Here is a 25,321-nt window from a genome sequence, read left to right as displayed (position 1 = left end):
CGAGAAACTGACTGGCCCAAGGTCACCCAGGAAGCTGCATAGTTGAGGGGGGATTTGAACCTGGATCTTCCAGGTCTATGTCCACTTCCCAAACCACTACACCACCCTGCTCTTACCCACCTTGCGGGTCTTTAGGTTGAAAGGCAGGGGAGCATATCTTCAATAAACACACATATACCCACAAAGGAGAGCAATGGACAGGTGGGAGGTGGTCAGGTAACCCTTTCTCCTTTTGCCATTGGTCTGCTCAAAAGCATGCCCTCTCTGCTCAAATCCATGTGTCCCTTATGTGAGCTGTAGAAGTTCCAGTATTGGAAGTGGATTGGGGAGAGCAAGTGTGAATCTCTACCTGGACTATGAAGGGCACTGGGTCATCTTGAGTCTGCCTGGCCTACCTCACAGGGCTCGAATGAATAAAACAGTGGGAACCCTATCAAGGGACGTGACCCTGGGAGTCTTGGAGGAGGAGTGAGATATACACATGTTAATAACAATAATATTCTCCTGCAAGGGGGAAAGCAGCAGAGGGAGGGGTGGGTGATTTGGCAGGGCAAAACAGCCCAAAGAGAAAGAATTAGGCTGCAATCCTATCCACATTTACCTGGGAGTAAGCCCCATTGACTATAATGGGACTTACTTTCAAGTAGACATGCCTAGGATGGGGCTCTTAAGCCCCCCCTTCCCCCCTCCGTTTGCTTCTCCAGTCAGACTGACAGATCTTGCGAGCACCTTTCCGTGTTAGCAAAACCAAGACTGGAGGCAGGCAGGCGGAAGCGCGATTGCGCAGAGCGCAGGTGGCCTTTGTGATCGACACTGTGAGCAGCAGCAATTCGCAGGGGATCGTCAGCACCTCTCCCTGTCACGAAAATCTGGCTTCAGGGGCTGATTCCTGCATGCCAGAGATCTGGCTTCAGGGGCAGCGCAGCCTTGCTCTCTGGACTGGGAGGGAGCTGGAAAGGGTCTTGCCCCAGTGTGCTGCTGAGATTGAAAGTTTCTGTTTCGTTTCTCTGGCATGTGGTGGACTGACAGTTCTGGGTTTCGTTTCAGACCTATATATGCCCAGGTTGCTTTTGTCTTTTTCTTCTCCTGCTTTGAATGAGATCTGGGTAAGCTCTTCCTTTCTAGATGAAAGAGATTTGTGGGAAAAACAAACACGGCAATGTTGTTTGGAGGGGTGGTGATAGCAAAGCAGTTACAATTACATCCTCTAACTGTAGGTATTTTCTTTGGGGATGCAAAAGCTGAATTAGAGGAGGTCTTCTCATTACCAAATGCCCCCTTAATGGATCTGTTAGCATACAGATATACTTAACAATAACATTGCCCCAACTAGCTAGAATACTAGAGATATCTTTTTAACCCAGCCTGCAGTTAGTCTGTGGAACTCCTTGCCACCGGATGTGGTGATGGCATCTGGCCAAAATGCCTTTAAAAGGGGATTGGACACATTTCTGGAGGAAATATCCATCACGGGTTACAAGCCATGATGGGTATGTGCAATCTCCTGATTTTAGAAATGGGCTACGTCAGAATGCCAGATGCAAGGGAGGGCACCAGGATGCAGGTCTCTTGTTGTCTTGTGTGCTCCTTGAGGCAACTGGTGGGCCACTGTGAGATACAGGAAGCTGGACTAGATGGACCTGTGGCCTGATCCAGGACGGCTCTTCTTATGCTATGTTCTCGTATCAATAAAGGATAGAAAAGGTATTTTCGCTCCCACGTAGCTAAGATGCCAGAGGTTTCCCAAGGGCATTTTTCCAACCTCTAAATGTAGCAGAGCCTCTCTTCTGGAGCCATTGGGGCTAGAAACTTGAGATGGACCACTTGATTTCTTTTTATGAAGAGAATATTATATGTGAAAGGGTGTCTGCTGACTGGGAACAGGTATGTATTCTTGATACAAAATATATACTGGCCACATCACTTTAGGACCTGGTGTCAAATTATAATTTTTATATATATATAAAAATCAGCGGTGTAACAAAGCAAAATTCAGTGGGGGAAGCTTTTACTGATGTGCAGAGACCACAATGGGAAATAATTTACCTCCTGAATGTCTTCCTGTAATTGCTTCTGTTAAAGAGGAAGGCAGGAGCCTTGTGAGAAACGAAAGTTGGCATCCCTGCTCAGCATTATCTTCCATGCAAGGGGGAGCAGGAAATATTTACTTCAAAAATAGTCTGGTTCCTGTTTGTGCGGGACCAACTTCTTTCCTTCAAGGAGCTGTTCTAGCCAGCAGGCCTGGCCAGGTAAATGTACAAGTTGGGGAGTGACTTGGCAGCCTTTCTCAGAATTGCAGGTGCATTGAAACGCACTCCCTTCTCCTCAAGCTGCAAAAGGGAGAGATTTGTTAAGGCAAATGCATAACAGAAGCATGTTTATATAACAGGTGAGAGACTTGCAGCCAAAGTTTTGGCTGGTGAAGTTTGGCATACATGCTCCAGTCACTGAACACCTGGACAATCTTTTTCCTTTTTCCTCCATGTCTCTAGCCTGGCTCATATTTTGTATTGCGGCAGGGCATGTGGGTTGGCTTCTCCTCTCCAGCGTATGGCTCAGAAAACATGGGATCCAGGTGATTTGTGATGTTGCTCCTCTCAGTGTCTTAGGGCCCAACCCTATCTAATTTTCCAGTGGCAATGGGGTGTGTGCTGCATCCTGTGGTGGGGAGTCAGTCACAGAAGCCTCCTCAAGGTAAGGGAACATTTGTTCCCTTACCTCAGGGCTGCATTGTGTTGCATCAGTGTTGAAAAATTGGATAGGATTGGGCCCTTAATCTTTGTGTCCCCTCCCCATCTCTCTTGCCCTTTTGTCCACTTCTCCTCCCTTATTTCTGGCTAGCCTTTGCTGCCACAAGCACAATGCAATAAAATATATTAATGAGCATGACTGTGTTTAAATAGCTGGGATCACAGTGTTGCCACTTCACCTCCCTTCTCTGTTTTGCATGACAAGGTGCATTTCAACAGGGAAAGCTTTCCCATGACTCACAGCACATAATATGTGCATATTTACTTGCAAGTAAATCCCACTGAGTTAAATATGACTTATTCTCAGGAACGTTATAGGATTGCAGCCTAAATCTCCCTGACTTGGGACGGGGAGCTGCACCCAGGTTGACCAGATACAGTGGAGGATAGAGTGCCTTTACCATTAATCATTGTATAGAAGAGGGAAGCTGGGCAGGTGCAACTTTTTAAACTGTTCCATATTGAGTTGCACCTGCCCATATTCCCTCCTTTATACAATGGTTAAATGTGAAGGCTCTCTGTCCCCAAGGTTTCTGGTCACCCTGGCTGCAGCTGCATGATCCCATGTTATCATGCAGCTTGCTTAGACCAGAAACAGCACATTGACACCTAGATGATATCTTTTTATCTGTGGTTCCCAACCTTTTATGCACCGGGACCTGCTTTTTTAGGTACAACAACCTGTCGGGACACCCAGAAGTGATGTCATTAAGCAGGAAGCAAAAAGTGACATCATTGTGCTGACAGGACCAGAAGTGATTGTTTTAAATAAATGACACATTTTTAAAGTTGTACTCATAAACAACCCCACTCAAACCATCCCATTTGCAGAAATGGATGGATGGGAAATGGGTGTGTGTGTGTGAAAAAAGAGAGAGAGAAAGAGAGAGAGGACGAGTTTTCAGCTATTCACAAATGTGTATTATTATGTCTTCAAACTGCAGCTGGGGAATGGAGGCACACAGGGAACAGCTTGCCTGAGCTTGTCTGTAGCTGGGGAGTGGAGGCTCACAACCCCAGCCTGACACTTCCGTTGTCAACTGATACCAGCAATCAATGGCAAGCAAAACTCTCCACCATCCACACAATGTCCTGCAGAATAAGGCAGGCAGAGATGGGGAGGGGATGCAGTGAAAAAGACACTGCAGCAACACACAGCACCAAATTAATTTCAGGATGGGCGCAGAAGCCTGTGTGAATAGAATGAAAATTAGGTGGATGTGGTGGTGGGGGGGACATAGGAGGAAAGGAGTTGGAGTGAAGGTATAGCAATAGCCTGTGACTTACAACCTGCTCCAAAAGCCCTGTCTCCTTGCCCTCTGCTGCTCTACCAACATTGTTCAGTACAGATCTTGACTCTCGCTCCTTGGCCTCTTTCCCTATCCTCCCCCCCCCCACTCCAATATTTAAACTTTAATAAGAACATAAGAATAGCCCTGCTGGATCAGGGCATAGGCCCATCTAGTCCAGCTTCCTGTATCTCACAGCGGCCCACCAAATGCCCCAGGGAGCGCACCAAATAACAAGAGACCTCATCCTGGTGCCCTCCCCTACATCTGGCATTCTGACTTAACCCATTTCTAAAATCAGGAGGTTGCGCATACACATTATGGCTTGTACCCCATAATGGATTTTTCCTCCAGAAACTTGTCCAATCCACTTTTAAAGGCGTCTAGGCTAGACGCCATCACCAAATCCTGTGGCAAGGAGTTCCACAGACCAACCACACGCTGAGTAAAGAAATATTTTCTTTTGTCTGTCCTAACCCGCCCAACACTCAATTTTAGTGGATGTCCCCTGGTTCTGGTATTATGTGAGAGTGTAAAGAGCATCTCCCTATCCACTCTGTCCATTCCCTGCATAATTTTGTATGTCTCAATCATGTCCCCCCTCAAGCGTCTCTTTTCTAGGCTGAAGAGGCCCAAACGCCGTAGCCTTTCCTCATAAGGAAGGTGCCCCAGCCCCGTAATCATCTTAGTCGCTCTCTTTTGCACCTTTTCCATTTCCACTATGTCTTTTTTGAGATGCGGCGACCAGAACTGGACACAATACTCCAGGTGTGGCCTTACCATAGATTTGTACAACGGCATTATAATACTAGCCGTTTTGTTCTCAATACCCTTCCTAATGATCCCAAGCATAGAATTGGCCTTCTTCACTGCCGCCGCACATTGGGTCGACACTTTCATCGACCTGTCCACCACCACCCCAAGATCTCTCTCCTGATCTGTCACAGACAGCTCAGAACCCATCAGCCTATATCTAAAGTTTTGATTTTTTGCCCCAATGTGCATGACTTTACACTTACTGACATTGAAGCGCATCTGCCATTTTGCTGCCCATTCTGCCAGTCTGGAGAGATCCTTCTGGAGCTCCTCACAATCACTTCTGGTCTTCACCACTCGGAAAAGTTTGGTGTCGTCTGCAAACTTAGCCACTTCACTGCTCAACCCTGTCTCCAGGTCATTTATGAAGAGGTTGAAAAGCACCGGTCCCAGGACAGATCCTTGGGGCACACCGCTTTTCACCTCTCTCCATTAAGGCCAAGACCTTCCAGATCTATGGCTGCAGGTAATGCTTATATCCGCAATCCCTCACCTCTTTACTCCTCCAAGTTCATGCCACCTCTTCATCCTGATTCCTTCCTATTCCCCACACAGTGAGACTCACCTAGGGATGCATAGGGAAGGTGTGACATGCCCACTCAGAGAGAGACACCGGAGAGACTTCACTGTACACTCGCACTCACCCCAAGTCTAGTTTTCCACTTCAGCCAGAAGCATTGAGGAAGTGGTGGATTAATAGGGAAGCCTCTTCCCTAGCTAGAAATTCTCACTGCTCCCAACTGCTAAGTTTTGCAACGCTAGTTTGCAAAGGGACTTCAGCAGGCGCAGGAAGGATTATACCTTTCGTAAAACATAGTAAAGAAAGCACACTCACCACCAGACAATCACAAATGCTCGCTCCAAGAACAGCCACTAAGGCTGTGTTCTGTTCTCACTGTGTTCTGTCTCTTCCACCTCACACTCACCAAACTCCTTTATCTTGCCAAAAAATCCTTTGTGAAAAGTTCTGTAACTTCCCTGCTGTGGAAGAAGACTGGGAGGTCACTTCAGAAACTAGCAGCTGGGAGCCAGCTTTCTCTCCAGCAAGATGTCTTGAAGTTTCTCTGCTACTAGAAACCTCCATTTTTGAAAGGGGGGGGGTCACTTCAGAAGCTAGCTGTGGTACTCATGCTGTACTTGGAGGCTTCTTTTTCCAGAAGAAAGCCTCCTCTGGAACCTAGAATTTTGCACTCCTGCCTTACTGCTCAGGATGGATTTTGCACCCAAACCATAACCTGTAGGCTCGGATAGATGATCTTTCCTTCACCTCCTCTTTTTTTTTTTTTTTTTAATCTTCATAGCCGTTCTCTAACTCTCTCCCCCCCAAAAAAAATTTAAAAGCCCAATCCTATGCATGTCTACTCAAAAGTAAGTTCCAATAAAGTCAATGGGGCTTACTCCCAGGAAAGTGTGGATACGATTGTAGACCCAGTCACATTTCCAACTAACTCTTGTTGTCCAAATACAGCTATTTGCAAGTATCTCTCGTCTCTGTAACTGATCAAAAATTAAATGTGCCTTTTATTTGTTATCCATATTTCTTTAATAAACTATCTTTGAAAAGTTCTGTCTTGTGGTTCCTGTTAGCCTCATTTTGAGGCACTCTGAGATTGTTAGCATCACTACTCCATAGCAACGGTACCAAACCTTGTCACACAGCTAGATTTGACCTCTTGATTCCTAATTTCCCCAATTTCAGTTATTTGTGTGCATGCGCACATGCATGACACACATGTACATGTGAATGAGCAGTGTTGGCAAAAGTTTGCCAGAGAATGCAGGCATAACAGATTAGCTGAGCAGGGTTAGCATCAGTGATAAGCCTGTGTCTCCCCTCCTAAGAGAGAAGCCAGAGCATTTGGTGTGAAAGGCATTTGGCTTATCAGATGGTTGTAACCTTTTCAACTGTCTGGTGCCAGGAGGAGATGAGCAGTGGAAACTGTTTTATGAGAGGCATCTGATTGTCAGATTGTTGTGGGCTCTTCCAGGCCAAGATGAATTGGTTTCAGCTGAGTTTACCAGTTGGGAGGGGGCGAGGCAAGTTGTGTCATCCTTTCCAGAACCTTTGGGGATTTTAGGTTATTGATTGGTGGGAACTTTCAAGAAGGTGAGCTTTATTAAATAAATACAGGTATAAAAAGTTCAGGGGTGGGCGGGTGCACTTGGTGTGATAGATGGGGGGTGGTCCAGTATCTTAGTGCTCTTAAGCTATGTTCCTAAGCTGAGGTTGGCTGGTATTTAACAATGAGCTTAGTTTGGTGGATTTCTGTCTGCCTTGTATTATTCCTAAATTGTATTGTAAAGTTTTGTTGCTATCTTTCCCTTTTGATACATTTACAAAATCTACTGGGTGGAAAAATCTTGGTTCATTCTAAGTCCAGGTCTGACCATGTTACTGTATTTTGCCAGTGCTGGGAAGGGGCTCTGCAACTTGTGAATCTCTGTCCCCTCTGCATAGCTGGGATGCCTAAAGGCTTTAATTTCTCCTGACAAGGAATGGCAGTAAGGGGTAGTGGCAGCCTTCCTGGTAGGGCTAGTTTTAACCCTGGATTGTGGTCTTGATCAAATCAAGCCACAGTTAGCATGACACAGTAGAGCCCAAGTTTGGGGGGGGGGGAGACTGGAGATAGGCAAGCCATGATACCATTTGCCAGATGATGCCTGCTATCCTCAGTTTTTGAAAGCACTTATACTAACAACTTCTAAAAATCTGCTGCCCAATTAATTGGTGATGCCTTTTATATTGATCATAAAGCTGTAGCTTAATCTAACTCAGGGGTCTCCAAACATTTTGGCCAGAGGGCCACATCAAATATCTGGCACAGTGTTGAAGACTGGAAAAACATTTAAATATAAAATTTATAGAAATAAATTAGAGATGGAACTTAGAAGAGTGAATGAATGAATGGGCTTATTCATTCAAACTCTCTGGCCCTTAGAACACCCTCCAGGCATAACCAGAACACAGTTCCAGTCATGTTTGGACAAGCGGGCCAGAGGCTTTCAAAGGACAAGAGGTTGGCTGTGGGCCAAATAGAGGCTTGCCATGGGCCGCATCTGGCTCCCGGGCCGGGATTTGGAGACCCGTGATGGCTGGGTCAAAATTGCCTGAGGCAGTATGCCAAATGCTGCCCCTTCTTCCCCAATGATGTGCCAGTCTCTGTTCTCCCATTCTACAATGTTCAGGCTTAGCACTTTCTTCCCTTCCACATTTCCTTTTCCAATCTAGGAGTTGAAGGAGAAGCAGTGGCGACAAGCAGGCCTCCCAGCAATCAGCTGCCTGCTTCAGTTGGCCTCATGGATGAGCAGGCCCTGATCTAACATTAATTGTTACAGATTTAGAATGTTACCAAAAAAAAAAAAATCCTCCTCCTTGGTGCGCTCACATGTGGCTTGTTCCTGCTGCAAATTGGTGATGTACCCCATTCTGTGTTGTAAAACCCCAATGTATAACAATGTATCACAGTCTAATAACATTGGACCATGTCTGTTTTCTCCAGGATAGCTACCACTCTCCCTGCCCATGGCTTTTGAGACAATCCGAAGGGGCCGTGAAAAACTCATCATATTTCTTCAAAAAGCTCCTGATTTAATCTTGGATGATGCAGCTGCCCAGGGCTTCATCTCCGAGGAAGAATATGACGCTCTGGATAAGCTGGTGAACCCAAAGGAAAAGATGCGGAAACTCTTGGTTAAGATACAGATCAAAGGGGAGCAGAGCTGCCAGCAGTTTCTGGAAGGCGTAAGGAGCCTCTTCCAAGATTTGCCTCCTGATCTGTGGCCTCCGGCAAGTGGTGAGTTCATAACAGTGATGCTGTTCAGAATAATTTTTTTATGTGGTTATTCAGATCTCCTTATACACGGTATCCCTTACAACTCTCTGGGAGAGTTTGAGCTGCTGTAAGTCCTTGTGGGGGAAGGCAGCAATGTAGTCCCCAGGATCGCGTCGCTAAGGGGGGTTCAGGGACTGGCATGCACTTACCAGTCCCTGCTGCAGCTTCCCAGGGGTGTGGGGAGCCTTGCGCGACCCTCCACAGGGCTCCCCAAAGCTTAGAAAGTGAAAACGGAGTGATCAAGCTCTGCCTCTGCAAAACCAGGGTTCCTCACATCTCTGGAAGGCTGCAGCAGGGACTGGTAAGTGCATGCCAGTTCCTGCACCCCCCTTAGCAATGCGATCCTGGGGATTGTGTCATTGTCTTCCCCCGCCCCTTAAGGGGGCAGAAGCCAGGGCTCGCAGGCTGGGGCGTCACGACACCCTAGTTTGAGAAGCCCTGCCTTGCAGGATCCATGTCCACATGATCTGTAAATGAATCCCTGGATATTATGACCTAATCTGATTGCCATTGCTCTGTATTAAATAAACATTCTAGTCCAGAACAACTAAGGAGTGCAAATGACCTTAATTTTACTGCACTATGATTATCATAATTAATCATAAATGCAGCGGCACCTTAAATAATCATGTCACTATGGTTTTATGACCTTGCAACACACCTATGAGTGTAGGCCACTATTGTCCCCCTTTCACAGACAGGGTAACTGAGACTGACAGATTGCAAGTGCCTAGATGGAGTCAGGGCTTAATCTAAGACATCATCAACCCCAGAAAATGATCAGTAGCAGAACCTAACCATGGCACACTTGAAGGAAAAGACAGACCCTGAGTATGTGCAGAAAGGGCTTTTTGCACTTACGCAGCCAGTTTTGTGTTCCTCTGGGATAGAGGAAAGAGCTCTGGAAGACTAAACTCTAGGTTAGTGGTAGACTTGGGTTGGGGTATAATTATGAGTTCCTTCCCAGTTCTGGGAAGGAAAGGGTGGGGTCTGGTGGATTCATAAGTAGGTGTATTTGTGTAAGGATTGTGAACTCAGATTCCTTGATTCGGTCATATGAAGGTGCCTTGCACTGAGTCAGGCCATTGGTCCACCCAGCTCAGCATTGCCTATGCAGGCTGGAAGTGGCTCTTCATCATTTCAGGCAGGAGTCTTTCCCAGCCTTACCTGGAGATGCCAGCTATTAAACCTGACACCAGTGGGGCTAGTGGGACACCATCCTTACTTTGAATTTTATTAGCTTTGCTTGTTCCCTCTGACTTTCTATTTCTCACTCATGGACGATGGCTTGCATTGCAGTCAGATTATTCGGCAAGAGATGCAAGCAGAACTTTGTACTTTTGACCCCCATTATGAAAAGAGCTTCCTCCCTGTTTCATGCATGGGTTGAGAAAGGATTGCTGAGTGTTGCCCATTTCCTGAGTGGTGGGAAGTTCCAGGGGAATGCTACCGGATTTATTTCCCTTGTGGCTGAGAGAGCAATGCAGACTTGTGCAACATTTTTGCTCAATGTTTTATTTACAAGCCCAGAACCAAAAACCTAAACCAGCTGTACTCCAGATGGCAAAGCCTCCAACGCTGCATTGGATTCCCAATGCCACTGCATGTCCATTCTCCCTGCCCCACCCTTCTTCCTCTGCTGATGCAAAGATTCAGAGTGCCAACTGTTATCCTCTATCTCATTGCTGTCCCCACCCCAGCAGGGCATTGTTCTCAAACCCGGCTCCTGAAGGTGAATTGCCTGTTGAGTAACAAACATCATCTCGGTCTTCCTTTGTTGTTGGTGGATAACTGGTTTAACAAATTATGGTTGCTTACATAACAGAATCCTCATTGGATACAAAGAGAGGAAACAGTTCCTGATTCAGGGCCCAATCTTATCTTATCCAACTATCCTATCCTATCCTATCCAACTTTCCAGCACTGAAGCAGCCATGCCATGGCTGCCATGCCATGCCATGCCATGGCTGAAGCAGTCAGTGGCATGGGAGGGAGCAACAGAGTCTTCCTATCCCCCTTGGGGCTGCATTGGCACTGAACTATGGGATAGGAATGGTCCCTCAGGGTATCTACCCACTCTTATGCATGTCTGCTCTGATGTAAGTCTTGTCAAGTTTAACAGGGGCCGTACTCCCAAATAAGTGTATAGGATTTGCAGCCTTAATGTAACACTCTCTTTTTTTCAAAGCAGCAAGGAAATAAACTATTCATGTACCTTTTTTAAACCTCTTTCTTGAGCTCTGGAAATGTAGATTTTAAATTACAAAAACTGAGGTGCACCCCCCCCCCCCCAAAAAAAAAGGAACAGTGATTGGGACACCTTTTATCTCTGGATTAGAAGTCAACCACTTATAAATGTACTAATGATGTGGTATTACACTTTCATTCCATCCTTCTTCCAAGCAGTATGGAGTGAATGGCATACATTGTTCTCCACCCTTCCATCTTCACAACAACCCTTTAAGGTGGGTCACTAGGAGACAGTGACGTGCCCAAGTCACCCAATAAGCTTTTTGGTTTAACCTGGATTTCCCAGGTCATAGTCTGACCGCCTCAACACACACTGGCTTCTAGAGTGATGCAGAAATACCCAATTTTTGCTACATGGGGCTTCAAATCTAAATACAGACAATGGTAGAGACAACCCAGAGATAGCAGAGGAATGAGAGAGGCAAGAATGACAAAAGGATGAATATGAGCAAATTCAGTTTCATATACTGAAACATTCATGGTTTGGGGTGACTAGGGACTGATCTCTTCCATATGTGTCAAAATTATCCCCTGGAGGAACCAACTCTCCCTTGATAAATTGAGCAATACTTGCATTTCTGGTTCCTTCTGATGAAATGTTGGTGACTTCTTTCAATCTGAAATTTTCCCAGATCATGAACTATGGACCCAATTTGTCATTTTTAAAGCATAATATTGAGTTGCTCAAGAGCCTGATTTCCTCAATTTGTGTTCAGCTTGGGGTAGGAGTGGGAATGATGGATCATCAAGCCTGAACTTGGTGTGAGGTCAATAATGGGAGATGAAGTTTCACTTCTTGCAACCTATTCATAGAAATCCAAGTGAATGATGGAGTGCCAAGCATGTTTGGGGAGCCATAGGCCCAAGGACCTCACTTGTTTTATCTCATTCAGTCCCCTTGACACCACATAATTTGACCCTTCTGTTTTCATTCAGGCCCCAGTCTCATCTCTACATGATGGGCTACCTTAATGAAGTATGGAGATTCCTAGGAGGATAGATAGCCCAGATGCTCAGCAAGAGCTGAACATAATTTTGGCAACAAGGAGAAATGCTCTTCTACCCTTTTCTGTGCAATCGCTCTTTACTATTGCTTTGCATAAGTACTAACTGACCTGGTGGTGATGGGAAGGCAGGGTCCTTATGCTAATCATACCTTCATTATTCTTTCCTTTGCATGCAACTTGGAGGCTGTGCTGAACAGGGTCATCATATAATATAATTTTAGGATTCTTAGAGGTGGCAGAAAAATTAATGATCTCTCTGAAATTGAGAAGATGAAACTACCAATCCATAAAGTCCTGTTCTGTTTAATTCTGAGAATCTTCTTTTTAGCTTGTGCCTCTGCAGCATGCGCCAATCAAAATGAACTTGATTGTAACCCCAGTCAAGCCAAGGTTTTGGAGAAGAATGGACCAGAAAATCCAGATGACACTGTGGCACCTCATGTGCCGAACGGAAGCAAGAGCTCTGAAGGTACAGCCTATACTTTGTCGGTACTTAGAGTGACTAACTTCATTTTACGCAGCCTTGTCTGTGATGTGCTGGAGTAGGCAGTATCCCTACAATGTGACTTCAGAGTTCGATCTCTATAATTCAGCTGTGCGTCACTCTTTGAATCTTCAAAATTAGAGCCATGACACTGCTTTCATTTCTTAGTAACTGTGAGAGCAAGGAACCTCATTAAAATGAAAACTGGGAGTTTACTGGGAATATCTTGGGCAGTGAAGCTGCATTCTGTCCACACAAAGCCCTGATGTATATTGTACTGAGGATATAGATCTTGTTTGTTCTGAATCGTTATGTGAAAGATTCAGACTGTGGCCTCCAGACTTTTTCACACACTCTTCTATCAGTGAAACACAGCTTCCCACCCTGCTGTGCTAACCCTTTTTCCTCCATCTATTTTCTTGCACTCCAGCTTCTCCAATTGCTCTGAAACATTAGGAACATACTAGGACTAGTACTAGGACTACTAGTACTAGGGAAGTACTAGAACATACTAGGACTAGTACTAGGACTAGTATTAGGAACATACTAGGTTCCTAAGCTTTCTTCCCACCAAACTTTACTTCCCTCACTGAAGCTAAACTGATGTCCACCACTCCCTGATTGAATCTCCCTCTGCAGCATTTGTGATGATTCCAGAACATTCTAGCACCTGAGCCACTGTGGAAAGGGGGATGTCACTGGTAAAGTAGTTCTGTGGGGGTGGGGTATGCAACCCTTACCACAATGTTCTCATGTCTTGAAGAATAACTCTAATGTGCTACTTAAGTCTTCTATTATGTTTGCAATTTTTTTTTAATGCAGATCTAGAAAATGTATCTGATAAACAAGAGCCTGAACAAGAAGTGATGGAGATGGATGTCTTTGATGGTAAGGATTTTGCAGCCCCAGGTGCTGTGTGAATTTTTTTTTGGAAGAAAGTTATGGTATGGAAACAGGGCTCCTGTGCAGGAAGTTACTTTTTGCATGAACAAAAACAAGCTGGATTGAGTGGTTCAGTTTCTCCCACAAGCAAATCTATGACTTGGGTGGGGAAGGCAGACAAAAGTAAAACATTCTTCTGTACTTCCTTTTCAAATGAGAAGTTCCAGTGTGGTGAACTCAGGTTTTAACTTCTTCTGGAGGGGAAAAGGAACATGAGACTTCTGATATTATGCAGTTGCTCATCATCTTATGCAAGGTTTATATTCCAGAGTTGTCACACAAAGCTACAATTGTGTATATTCAAAATTGTGTTGAAGATCCCTTGCATTGGCATAAAAGGTACTGTCTCTTTAAAAATTATGAGGGGCAGGTGGGAACTGAGACTGACTGAGGGCCCAATCGTATCCAATTTTCCAGCACTGATGCAGCCCCAATGTAAGGGAGCAAATGTTCCCATACCTTGAGGAGACCTCTGTGACTACCTCCCCAACACAGGAAGCAGTGCATACCCCATTGGCACAGCAGCACCAGCACTGGAAAATTGGATTAGGATTGGGCCCAGAGGCTTCAATCCTAAACACACTTTCCTGAAAGTAAACCCCATTGAACAAAATAGGACTTACTTCTGAGTAGACCTGGTTAGGATTGTGCCCTAAGGGAACAGCAGCTTCATTTTCCAATCTTGGGCTCACTCAGAAGCATAAGAGGAATAGCAGACAGAATTGTCTGTGCAGTTGAAAAATGTTGTGCTTCTCTTTTGGGGAGTTGCTGAATTTGTTTGTTGAATTTGCTCAAATCCCTTGTGCCTAACATGAGGGACAACTGTATAATATTTTTACCTGGTGGGGAGGGGGGAAGTTGCCTTTCCCTAAGCTCTGATGGCTTTGCTATTGAAGAGACTCTTAAAAATTGTGGCAAGCCCTGTTGATCCACTAAAAAACACAATTTGGATCCAGATATCTCTTTACAGGAGCTATTAGGAGATGGCTTCATGATACAATGACCAGCACTTGGCCCCCACAAAGACACATTCATTGACCTTTAGGAACTCCTAACCAGCAAAGCAATGGCAGGCCAGTCTTTGCTATGTTGCTTAACTGACCTAGTGGAAATGTTCACTTCCTCATTCGCACTGTAATCACAAACGTGCTGTTTAAGGGTCGAGAGAACAGGATGTGTGCAAAATTATCTTCCCTGAAAATAAACTGCATGACTAATGTTGTGGTTGTTCTATGTGATTGCGTATCACGCAAGAGTGGAAAATGGTATTTTGGAATGACATTCAGCATCCTGATAATCTTGGCTTTCATTTTTGAAACAGGGTTGAAAACTATAGAGTAGTGCGATGGTTCCCAAACATTTCAGCATTGGGACCCACCTAAAGAAAGTTTCATTTTACCAGCCACTCAAACCTCTGAGGCAATCATGAGTGCTCCCCCAAGTGGCAGCTTGTTTAACCCTTGATGCACATAGTCTAATCTGCCTTGTCATGTGAAGGGTGTCTGTATCTGATATATGCCTTGTTTATTTTCCTTTCCGCCTATTTTTCCTTATTTTGAGGCTTCTGATCCCCCAGAGACTCCTGTGCTGGCCCAGCATCACAAAAGCTGTTATTCCCAAACAGCCACATGCTTTGGTATATTTGGTCCCTCTAATTATCTGGGCTAATCAAGCCTCCTAATGAGAGTGGCATGTGCCAAACCTGCCTGTCTAGGTGAAAGAATGGAGAGGCCAAGTGGTCTCCTCTCATCCAAGCAGGCAACACTATGACACAACCAAACATAGTTTTAAGTTCAAACACAGAAATGTTTGTGTGTGTGTTCTGCCAGATCTGTTGTTGGAATCTAATGTTGGTTCACAGAAGGCACAACCATGTACAGCGACTGGAATTCTTAGGACAACCCAAGTCCCTAGCAATATGGACTGTATTTCTAGCTAAGCACACTGGAGCACTAACCACTAGGCCCTACTTCCCTTGGTCAGCCTGCAGCCTGCAGCTTCTTTCCTGATGTTCTCTTATAGAAATGTCTCAGCACCTCACCATGCGACAACTCCTAGAATTCTTTGGAGGAAGCCATGATAGTTAAATATGATACAATTAGGGTTGCTAACCAGGAAAAGTCTGCTCTGACCTGCTTCTCTCCCTGCAAACAGAAGTTTGAGGTGCAGAAATGGGCAGGTGAAGCTTTTTATTCTCAGTGGCTGCAGACTGGACTGCTATTAAAGGACAGCTACAGAGATTAATTTATAAGTAGGCAACCCAATAACACCACCATTGTAAGTCTGTGTAAGGGCTATCCATATGTTATGCTCTCCCCAGACACACGATTCTGTATGAACAACTTCCCTGGCTTTGCTTTCAAAGTCACCCAATGACAAGAACCTTTAAAAGTCCAAGGACAGCTCTCTCCAGATGCAATTGCATCCAGATAGTGCCTGCTGCCTCCTACCCTTGGTTTGTAATCTAATGAAGGGATATGAAGGTAAAGAGGCTCTTTATGAGTCCCTTCGTGGGAGTCACAAATGTCTGTCGGCCATGTTCCTGCTTTTTCTTTTGATGGTCTGCCTGAGGGCCTAGAAGAAAACTTCTGAAGGGGAAGCAGGGTTGAGGGCCAGCCTTCAGGGATGTAGAGGGAGTTCACTACCCTGCACTCTCCCCTCATCCCTCACCCCCTCATCCCAGTGTGATGAAGCATGACTGGAAGCACCTAAGAGTTCCCTAAAGGTAGGGGAGGGGAAAGAAGACAGAACCCAAAATGAAAACTTGAATTTTTTTTAATTTAACTTGCTGCTTCAAAAGTGCATAAATACTCTGTGGACAGAGTGACAGTATAATCCTATCCACCAGTGGTTCCCAAAGTCTTTTAGAGACCCTAGAGGCTGCTGCCTGATTTATAAATAACAAGAGATGTGGCTATAATGGTGAGTGCGCAGCAGTGCTCCCCTTGTTAGCAGCTTGTTTACCCCTTGAGGCACACAATCTGTCACTTTTGTGAGCCTGTAACTTTTGCACACCACCGAAAATTGGGTCATGACCCACTGGTGGGTACTGGCCCACAGTCTGAGAACCACTGCTATACACGTTCACTTGGAAGTAAATCTCACTGTGTTCAGTGCGGTTTGCTCCATTTTAAGTGTGCGCTGAGATTGTGGCTGAAGAATTTTCAGACTGTGATAAATGCATTAATAAGATTAATTAATCTTTCACCATAATGAAAGATTCATTATAATGAAAGCTACATATTCTCTTTTTTCACCTTTCACCCCCTCCCAGAAGTTAGAAAATAGAAATATTATATGAAAATTAAGCAAAACAAATACGCATTCTTTTAAGGGTCACTCTTATTGTCAATTTAAAAGGGGGGGGAACACTGTAGCCCTGCCAGCAAATAGATTTCCTTTGTGTTGATCTACTGTTTACACTGGTTCAGTCATAAACCTTAACTTGAAATGTTCTACTATGAAAAACACAATATTTAAGAAGTGATAGCTTCAATTTTACTTTGCTCTGTGTGTTTTTGTAATTTTCAAAGTCACTTCCTGTCTGCCTGGGGCTGCTGTGCTGGCCCTATTATCCAGAGGGACAGAACAGATGAGCAAGAGGAGAAAGTGCTCTGTGGACCCAATCCTCAGCATTGCATTGCTTGGAAGGGAAGCACACATGAATGACCAACAGGATGAGGCAGCTGCATCTTGCACAAGCAGCCTCCTCTGCCTACTTTCATGCCCATGGATCTAGTTCTCATTGCCGCCCTGCTTGGGGGAGTGTGAGTAAGCAGGCAGAAGTGGCCAGGATCTCAGGAATTGTCTTTCCCAGCCTTCAGATATTTAGTAGATGTGCCAGGAACTGAACCTTGGACAAAGTGTAGTGTGCCACACCTGCAATGTGACTTAGGTTTGTTAATTCATCTGCCAGACTCTATTTCCTGGGTCAGCAGATCCCACACCCCAGTGGCATAGCTAAGTCATTTGACACCCGCGGCCCATAAATTTTTGTCACCCCATACGACATAATTAATTTTCCAAGTGATGTCAGGGTTGAAAGTGACATCAAGTAAATTAAAATAAAATAATTATAAGTAATTAAATTAAAGAAAAATAAATAATTAAATAAGGGGAAGCCAGCCCTGAGCCTCCAAGTGAATTTTCTTTATAGCCTGCCTGCAATAACACCCCTCTTACAAAAAAAATCAGTGAGATTTTCAGCTCTAGCCAATACCCAGTTCAATGTAAGTTCTTATATTTCAACCATATTATCCGAACCCACCTGGCTTTACAAGTCTAAAATAGAAAAAATTCATCTTACCCTCTCAAGCCTCTTGTTTTATTCTTTTTATGGAGGGGCTGCCTTCTGGAGCTCCAGTTCCATCAGGTCGGAACCATTCTGATGGCCTCCCATTCCCCTTTGCCTGACCTGATCACAAGGCAAGGCACATTTGCTTACTTGTGAGTAAGTGCTTACTTGCGAGTAAATGCTTAGTTTCAATTTCCATAGGGCTCGTATTCTTGGGTGTTTGGGGGGGTTGCGTTCACCAGATCGGGATCATTCTGGTGCTAGTTTCCTCTCAGTCTGCACTTTTCCAATGCGCTTTGCCTACTTGCGAGTAAACACGCAATGTGGCTCAGTTGACTTTTCATAGGACTCCCTGCATTTTTTGTTTTCTGGTTTTTCGGCCATAACTTTTGAAAGAATGGAGATATTTCACTCTAGTTTTTTCATTGCATTCTGCTATACATTCCGTATCCAACGGTATGTAGCATGATGGTAAATGTGCAATTTTAGCTATTTTGGTTACTTGAGGTGTCACCCCCCCCAAGCTTGCTAGCTATGCCACTGCCACACCCCATCTGTGTCCGCATTGGAATGTTGGAAGGTATGTCCTGCTCATGTGCCAAGTTTAGATAGTGGAAGCGCATCTCAGAACAACGTAGCATGGTTATGTCATGTCATATATATTACATTAAGAGGGCTGCAATCCTAAATACACTTTTTAAGAAGAGAGAGCATTCAGCACAAGGTGACTTACTTCCAAGTAAACATGCCTAGGATTGCTCTGCCCATAAATAGTTTTTCTGAGCACTTAAACAATATAATAAAACAATTAAAAAGAAGTGGAGGGAGTGATATGGCCAGAGTAATGACTGATTTTGTCAATAGAGTGCTGCACAGAGGTGAGGAAGTTGAGTTGAACCACTGGAAGCCCAGCAAGGAGGAAGCTGGAGAATACCAAGGCATGAACTAAAGGTTTTGCAGAGAGGAAGGGCCATTTGCTTATAATATCGTACAGGGAGAAGTGGCTTGAATTGGCAATAGACTGAATATAGGGAATAATGGGTGAAGAGAAACGTCAGAGAGCGACCAGTCTTTCAGCCTGTTCAACCGGGCAGATGGTAACATTGTCCATGGATAAGTAGGAAGAGATGGCTTGACAGTCTTGGATATATTGGTGCTTTTTTTTTTTAATGACTTAATTTTAATTGTGGTAATTCTGGGGTTTAAATGTTTTAGTTGTTTTTAATATATATTTTATTTTATGTTGATATTGTTAGCCACCTTGAGTCCCCCTTGGTGTGGGACAAAGGCGAGATAGAAATCCTATTAATAATAACATCTTGAGCCTGAGACAGCAATGAAGAATCCAAGCAGAAATGTCAGATAAGATGCAGGTTTTACTGAAGGGAGGAAGTTCAGAGGTACTTTAGAAGTACAGCTGGGTACCACTGCTGTAGAGATGTTACTGAAAGTAATAAGCTTTGATGAGATAACTGAGAGAGAGAAGAGGAAGGGGGCAAGAACAGAGCCCGAGACACTGCCAGTGGGGAAGAAAAGGAAGGACTTCACCCCAGAAAGAATGATGGGTTTTGTCCCTCCCTGCTTCTAGCTGAAGCAGGTTATAATTATGCAAAACAAAAAAACTCATGAAAGGTTGCAGTATTCAGACTGATTTCAGAATGTATCTTTTACTGGTAAAAATTCCACAGTAGCTCAAGAATTTTTATTAAATGTAGAGTGCACAAGCCTTGATCAGAGAACCCAATATGTCTATACCCATATTTACATTTTTCCCTAGCATTCCATGACTGTAAGACACTGAGGGATAAATGTGTGGTATTTCGGCCAGTACTGGCAGCCTTATTTGTTTGGCGAACTGGTGGAATCCTCAGTCCTATCTAGAAAATACTCTATTCGCCTTCCCACATCCCACCAAGCTCTGCCTTGTTCTGGTGAAAGACTGTGGTTGTGGAAAATCTCTCTCCTAAGTAAACTACTTCTTCCAACACACTGGCACACTTCATGGGAGTAATGGTTTCCTTTCCTTTCCACAGAAAGAGTTACAAACTTTTTGATGAAGTTGGGTCTTAAGAGAAACAGCAAGCAGCTCACCATGGGAGAAATCTTGGAAATCAACTTGGAAACGTTGAAGACTGTAGATCCTCAGACATTGCAAGATCTACCTTGGCACTTCTTGAGAAAATTGATGGCCCTCAATGGCACAGCCAGGAACACTGGCCTGGTGCTTAAGGCTGAGGAAGATTCATGTGGGGATGAGGAGGTTGAAGTGGGGAGTGAGGTGTTTTGTATGAGGGAGGTGGGCTCGGCAGTTTCTGTCAACCCCCTTGATGTCCTCTGTGCCATCTTGCTTCACTCAGACAACTTCCTTCAACAGGAGATCCTGCTTAAAATGTCCATGTGCCAATTTGCAATCCCTTTGATCCTCCCTCCTCTTGATGCTCCCAAATGCACATTCACCCTCTGGGGCATGAGGGACATAGTGAAAAAATGGAGGCCCCACTCCCTTTCTGAGAGCAGAGGCTTCCGAGAGGAGAGCCTGGTGCTGACCTCCATGCCAACCATTTCCTTTGTGCGAATGGGAAGCTGCAGTCTCTCCAAATCTAAACTCCTCAATGAGGTCCTCAGTCCCCCTCAACAGCACCATGATTTCTTTGTACACCGTGATATGGAGTGTGGGAATGTTCCTCGAGAGATCAGTGATGGCTTGGTAGAAATCTCCTGGTACTTTCCTGGTGGGAGGGAAAATTCAGATCTTTTTCCAGAGCCTGTTGCAGTTCTAAACCTCCGTGGAGATGTTGAGTCACATTGGGCGCAGTTTAGTTTTTTAACAGAAGTATCCTCAGCTGTGTTTATAGTTACTGAGAACATTTGTGATAAAGAATATGAAATGCTGTTGACTCTCCGGGGATCAGCATCTGAATATTACTTTATCTTGAACTCTGAAGGTGGGAGTTCAAAGGAAACACTGGGGTTCCTCAACCAGTTAGCTCCAGTGTTGAACATGAAAAAGTCACAACTATTGGTGAAAGAAAGAAGCCAAAATATCACAGAATTTGTGAAGAAGCTTCGGTCAACTATGAAGAACATATTGAACTCCCATCAAAAGGTGGTCAGTGTGAAACAAATGGCTAAGGTAGGCCAAGAACTGGGGATGCAGGTAGATGAGGATACACCTGGCTGTCGCAATGGGATTTCACATGCTACAGAAATTGTTGAAGAAATAGTAGATGTTCCAAGATACAAAAAGGAAATGCTGAAACTCCAAGGGGATTTGTGGAGAAGTGTGGCCAAAGTGGAGAAAGAGCTGTGCAGGATGAAGGGGCAAGCAGATACTCCAACAGAAGATTACAGATCACAGCTTATTAAGAAAAGGATGGATTTACGGGTACAGCAAAATCAATGTGACCTTACTGATGGGATAACAAAATTTATTAATGGGATACAGAATCTGCACCGAGAGGAGAAACATTACTTCCTGAAATGGATTAAGTTCTGCTTGGATTGTATCGCTAGGGAAAACCTGTCGAGATTACGGGAGGAATATAAAGAGAAAAATAGCATTGGTGGAACTGATCCACAACAATTAGCAGAGTTGGATGAATTAATCTCCACTAGTTCCCTGGGGGTGGAGCACTTCATGCGGGAGTTGGGGCAGTTCTATGAGGCAGAATGTGCAATGGTAAAAGAATGCAATATATCAGAGAAGAAAAGGCAATTTGTCCACCTGCCAGGGATAGCTGCTGACCTGATGCTGGAAGGCTTCCCAGTGGAGCTCATCGATGGAGATGCATCCAACATCCCTCTGAGGTGGATAACAGATGTTCTGACTGAGCTCCATAAAAAACTAGGAGGTCAGTCCAAAATGATGGTGATCACTGTGCTGGGGGTGCAGAGCACTGGGAAGTCCACCCTTCTCAATACCATGTTTGGGCTGCAGTTTGCTGTGAGCAGCGGCCGATGCACACGAGGAGCATTCATGACCCTCCTTAGAGTCACAGGAAACTTGCAGGCAGAAACTGGCTGTGATTTCATCCTGGTGATAGACACAGAAGGCTTGAAGGCCCCAGAGCTGGCCAAAATGGAGGACAGCTATGAACACGACAATGAACTGGCCACCCTGGTGATTGGGCTGAGTGACATAACTATCGTGAACCTGGCTATGGAGAATGCCACAGAGATGAAGGACATCCTGCAGATTGTAGTCCATGCATTTCTGAGGATGGAGGACACGGGGCATAGACCCAACTGCCAGTTTGTCCACCAGAATGTCAGTGATGTGTCTGCCCATGATCAGAATATGAGAGACAGGAAACGCCTCCTGGAGCAGCTCAATGAAATGACCAAAGCTGCAGCAAGGATGGAGAAACAAGGCCGGGAAGTGGCCTTTTCGGACATTATGGACTATGATCCAGAGAAACACAACTGGTACATCCCTGGCTTGTGGCATGGAGTTCCACCCATGGCACCAGTGAATCTGGGATACAGTGAATCTGTATCAGAGTTTAAGAGGTACCTATTTGAATTCATGAGTAATTCCTCTCAAAACAGGTCATCTAAAGACATCCCTCAGTTTGTTGAATGGGTCAAGAGCCTGTGGAATGCCATTAAACATGAAAACTTCATCTTCAGCTTCCGGAATAGCCTTGTCGTGGATGCTTATAACCAACTTGCAGTGAAATATTCAGAATGGGAGTGGGATTTTCGGAAGGAGATGCATCTCTGGGTGTCCAAAGCTGATGCCATCATTCAGAATCATTCTGTAGAAGATATAGAAGCTGGTGCATTTGATAAGTTAAGGCAAGAAGCTGAACAGAAATTGTATAATGGAGAGCAAAAGATGTTGGCATGCATACAGAGCTATTTTGAGAGTGGTGGAGACAACTTACACCTTGTAGAAAAGTACAGAGAAGACTTTATCAGAAGTGCAAAGTTTCTCCGGCAGCAGCTGGACAGGTATTCGATGAATAAGTGTCAAGAGACAATCCTTATAAGGAAAGGGCAAAGTAAGGTGGATAATCTGCAAACCAGATATTCAAAAACCATGGAAAGAAAGGTGAACAATCTCTTGAAAGAGTGTAAAGAGCTGGAAAGCCAACTGAACTTTGAGGAACTCAAACAGGAGTTTGAGAACATGTGGAAAGAATCCTTATTGGAATTATCATCACTTAATAGTTTAACTCATCGTGACATTCGTCTAGATGTTTACTGTCAGATTAGAAAAGATTTGGACCATCAAGGCAGTTTGGTCAATCAGGTCTTTCAGGATTTATCCCGCACTTCAGTCACTCGCAGGACCCCATTCACAATGGAAAAGAAATATTTAAACACATCACTAATGGTAAAGGTAAAAAATTTTTTCACAGATTATCTAAGTGGTGCACAGGAATTTGCTAATTCTCTGATTGAAGTTTGTAGAAGTTATGTTACAGAGAAAGTTAGTACAAAGAGGGACTATGATGAGACATATTGCCAGGAATTGCTGAGGATAATAAATGATGGACTTCAAGGAAAGGATTTTCAGAAATTTAATTTCTCCAAGTACTTCGAAGTGGAACTGAAATATTACATTATGGGAGAAGCAGCTGATGCCTTCCAGAAGATGCATGATGACTTCTTCAAGGCAAACAACCCTCATCAACATCTGGAAAACCTCAAGCCTCAGTATTTCTCTATCTTCAAAGACCTTTATTATGAGGGAGATGCTTGTCAGAAGAGAGCCAAGGATTTTTGTGATCTGTGTCTGAAACCAGCTCTGGTGGACCACCTCGACAAGAGGCTTGGGATAGAAATAGTAGATGATATTCTCAGCAGTGGGCAATCTGTTCAGTATGGGAGTAGGAGCTTCTTTCAGTTCACTGTGCAGAAGTCATTGCTAGAGAAGAAAAAGTTTGATGATTATGTAAAGTATATAAATAACTATACTGATTTTGTGACTACTTGGATCCATACAAACCTGCTTGAGCATTACAGGCAGAGAAAAGACTTGGCTGTTTTGGAGAAAAGAATCCTGTCTGCTGTGATAAAGAAGACAAAAGAGGCTTTGGAGAGCCCTGCAGAACAAACTTTGGCTGAATTCTTGGAGTGTTTCAGGCATGAGATGCGTGAAGAGCTTGTCATTTCCAAAGAGGCTTTGGATGTTGTTCTCTTCAACAATGATGCCAATGCTGGACCTTTCTCAGAGGAGGTGCAGGCTTCTATCTCTGAGGTGACTGAGGACATTCTTTCAGAACGGTCTCGGATGAGTGTGGAGACGGTACTATCAAGCATTCCATTTAAGCCCCAGGAGGAGATCTTCAAGCATGTGTTTGGCTGTGGGAAGCAGTGCCCCTTCTGCAAGGTACCCTGTGAAGCTGGAGGGGGCAATCACCGAGAACACTTTGCATCAGTCCATCGACCTCAAGGGTTGGGGCGGTATCGATATATTCAATCAGATAAGCTTGTGTATTCCTTATGCTCTTCTGACGTTTGCTCAAATGCCTCTTTTAGGAATCTGGAAACTGGGTTTGAATGGCATCCCTATAAAGAGTATCGTACTTACTACCCTGACTGGCGTATCCAGCCTGATCCCAGCATCTCAGCCTCGGATTACTGGAAGTTTGTGTTCAGTGAGTTCAACAAACAGTTTGCAGTGGAGTATTCTGCTGTGTGTGCTGACCTCCCGGATGATTGGAAGAATATAACCAAGCAACAAGCACTGGAGAGCATCCAAGAAGCCTTTAATATGGAGTAATGGTGGCTTGCTGCAATTTTCAGCTTGGTATGCAAGTGCCTAATCTGGTTATGGAAACACTGCCTGTGACAAGTAGGTTGACAGAGACTAAAAGCCCCTTGGCTGATGCCTTATTGACCTAGTATATGGTAGGCTACATACAAAGAACAAGGGAAAATGCTAGAGTCTTTGCAGACTGCTTTGTTAGAATCCGATGTAAACCTCTTAAGTGCATTTAGAATGTAAGTGTTAAATACAAACTGTCTTCCATGTGTAGGACATAGCAATGTCACAGAATTTACATTCATAGTTCTAGAATGTTTGTTTTATGTTTGCATATTCGATTCAAGTATTCAATAAATACTTTTCTCTTTCCTACAGGCAACACTGTTCTGCATACGTTGCTCACATATAATGCCTTTCTTCCTCATGGTTCTGCTTGTGTGCATGTACAGTGAGGTGGTCATCTAATAGCAGTTGTAGCCTAAGGTATGGGGGGAGAGGGAGAATTTAGGATAGAACCCAATATATTTGTACCTTGCTGGTTTACAATAGCAGCCTGTCAGCCATTGGGATACTCCCACTCCCCAGTTTTAAAGAAGAGAACATTTACTGCAGGATAAATTTATGAGGGCTAGAGAGCTTCCTTTATCAGAAACATGAAGTGTTACTGTCAGGTATGCAGGTCGTGTGTCTGTGCTCCAGGAAACTGAAAACCTATTGAAGAGAAGCTGTGGTTTTATTTTCAGTGATCCAGAATTAAAATATCTTGATTGCCTTGAACCTATGATACAAAGTGGTGAGTCAGTAAATGGGCAGAAGATGTTCTGTTTCTGAGGTGGAATACCCAGTGTTGTGCCAGCACCTGCTCTTCTCACTTCTGGACTGGAAAAGGATGCTCTACTCCACCATCCTCCTCTCCCTCACACTTCCTCTTCCACTCTGCC

General features: G+C 44.4%; 1 protein-coding gene across 1 annotated transcript; it reads left to right on the top strand.

Moving 5' to 3' along the window:
- Window positions 1-1,018: 1,018 nt before the first annotated feature.
- LOC136652292 (interferon-induced very large GTPase 1-like) lies at window positions 1,019-25,321 on the top strand. The gene is made up of 5 exons (XM_066629222.1): window positions 1,019-1,106; window positions 8,356-8,649; window positions 12,274-12,414; window positions 13,252-13,317; window positions 19,699-25,321. The coding sequence occupies exons 2-5, from the start codon at window positions 8,379-8,381 to the stop codon at window positions 24,393-24,395; spliced, it is 5,175 nt and encodes a 1,724-aa protein (XP_066485319.1). The 5' UTR covers window positions 1,019-1,106; window positions 8,356-8,378; the 3' UTR covers window positions 24,396-25,321.

This window comes from Tiliqua scincoides, chromosome 5 (genome assembly GCF_035046505.1).
Source record: "Tiliqua scincoides isolate rTilSci1 chromosome 5, rTilSci1.hap2, whole genome shotgun sequence".
Taxonomy (NCBI): domain Eukaryota; kingdom Metazoa; phylum Chordata; class Lepidosauria; order Squamata; family Scincidae; genus Tiliqua; species Tiliqua scincoides.
Note: the sequence above shows the minus strand (reverse complement) of the source record. Positions and strands in the feature narration are given on the sequence as shown.

Coding starts and splice junctions, on each gene's coding strand:
- LOC136652292 (XM_066629222.1), top strand. CDS start 8,379: ATGGCTTTTGAGACAATCCGAAGGGGCCGTGAAAAACTCATCATATTT. Junction 12,415..13,251: donor CGGAAGCAAGAGCTCTGAAG/GTACAGCCTATA, acceptor TTTTTAATGCAG/ATCTAGAAAATGTATCTGAT. Junction 13,318..19,698: donor GGAGATGGATGTCTTTGATG/GTAAGGATTTTG, acceptor TCCTTTCCACAG/AAAGAGTTACAAACTTTTTG.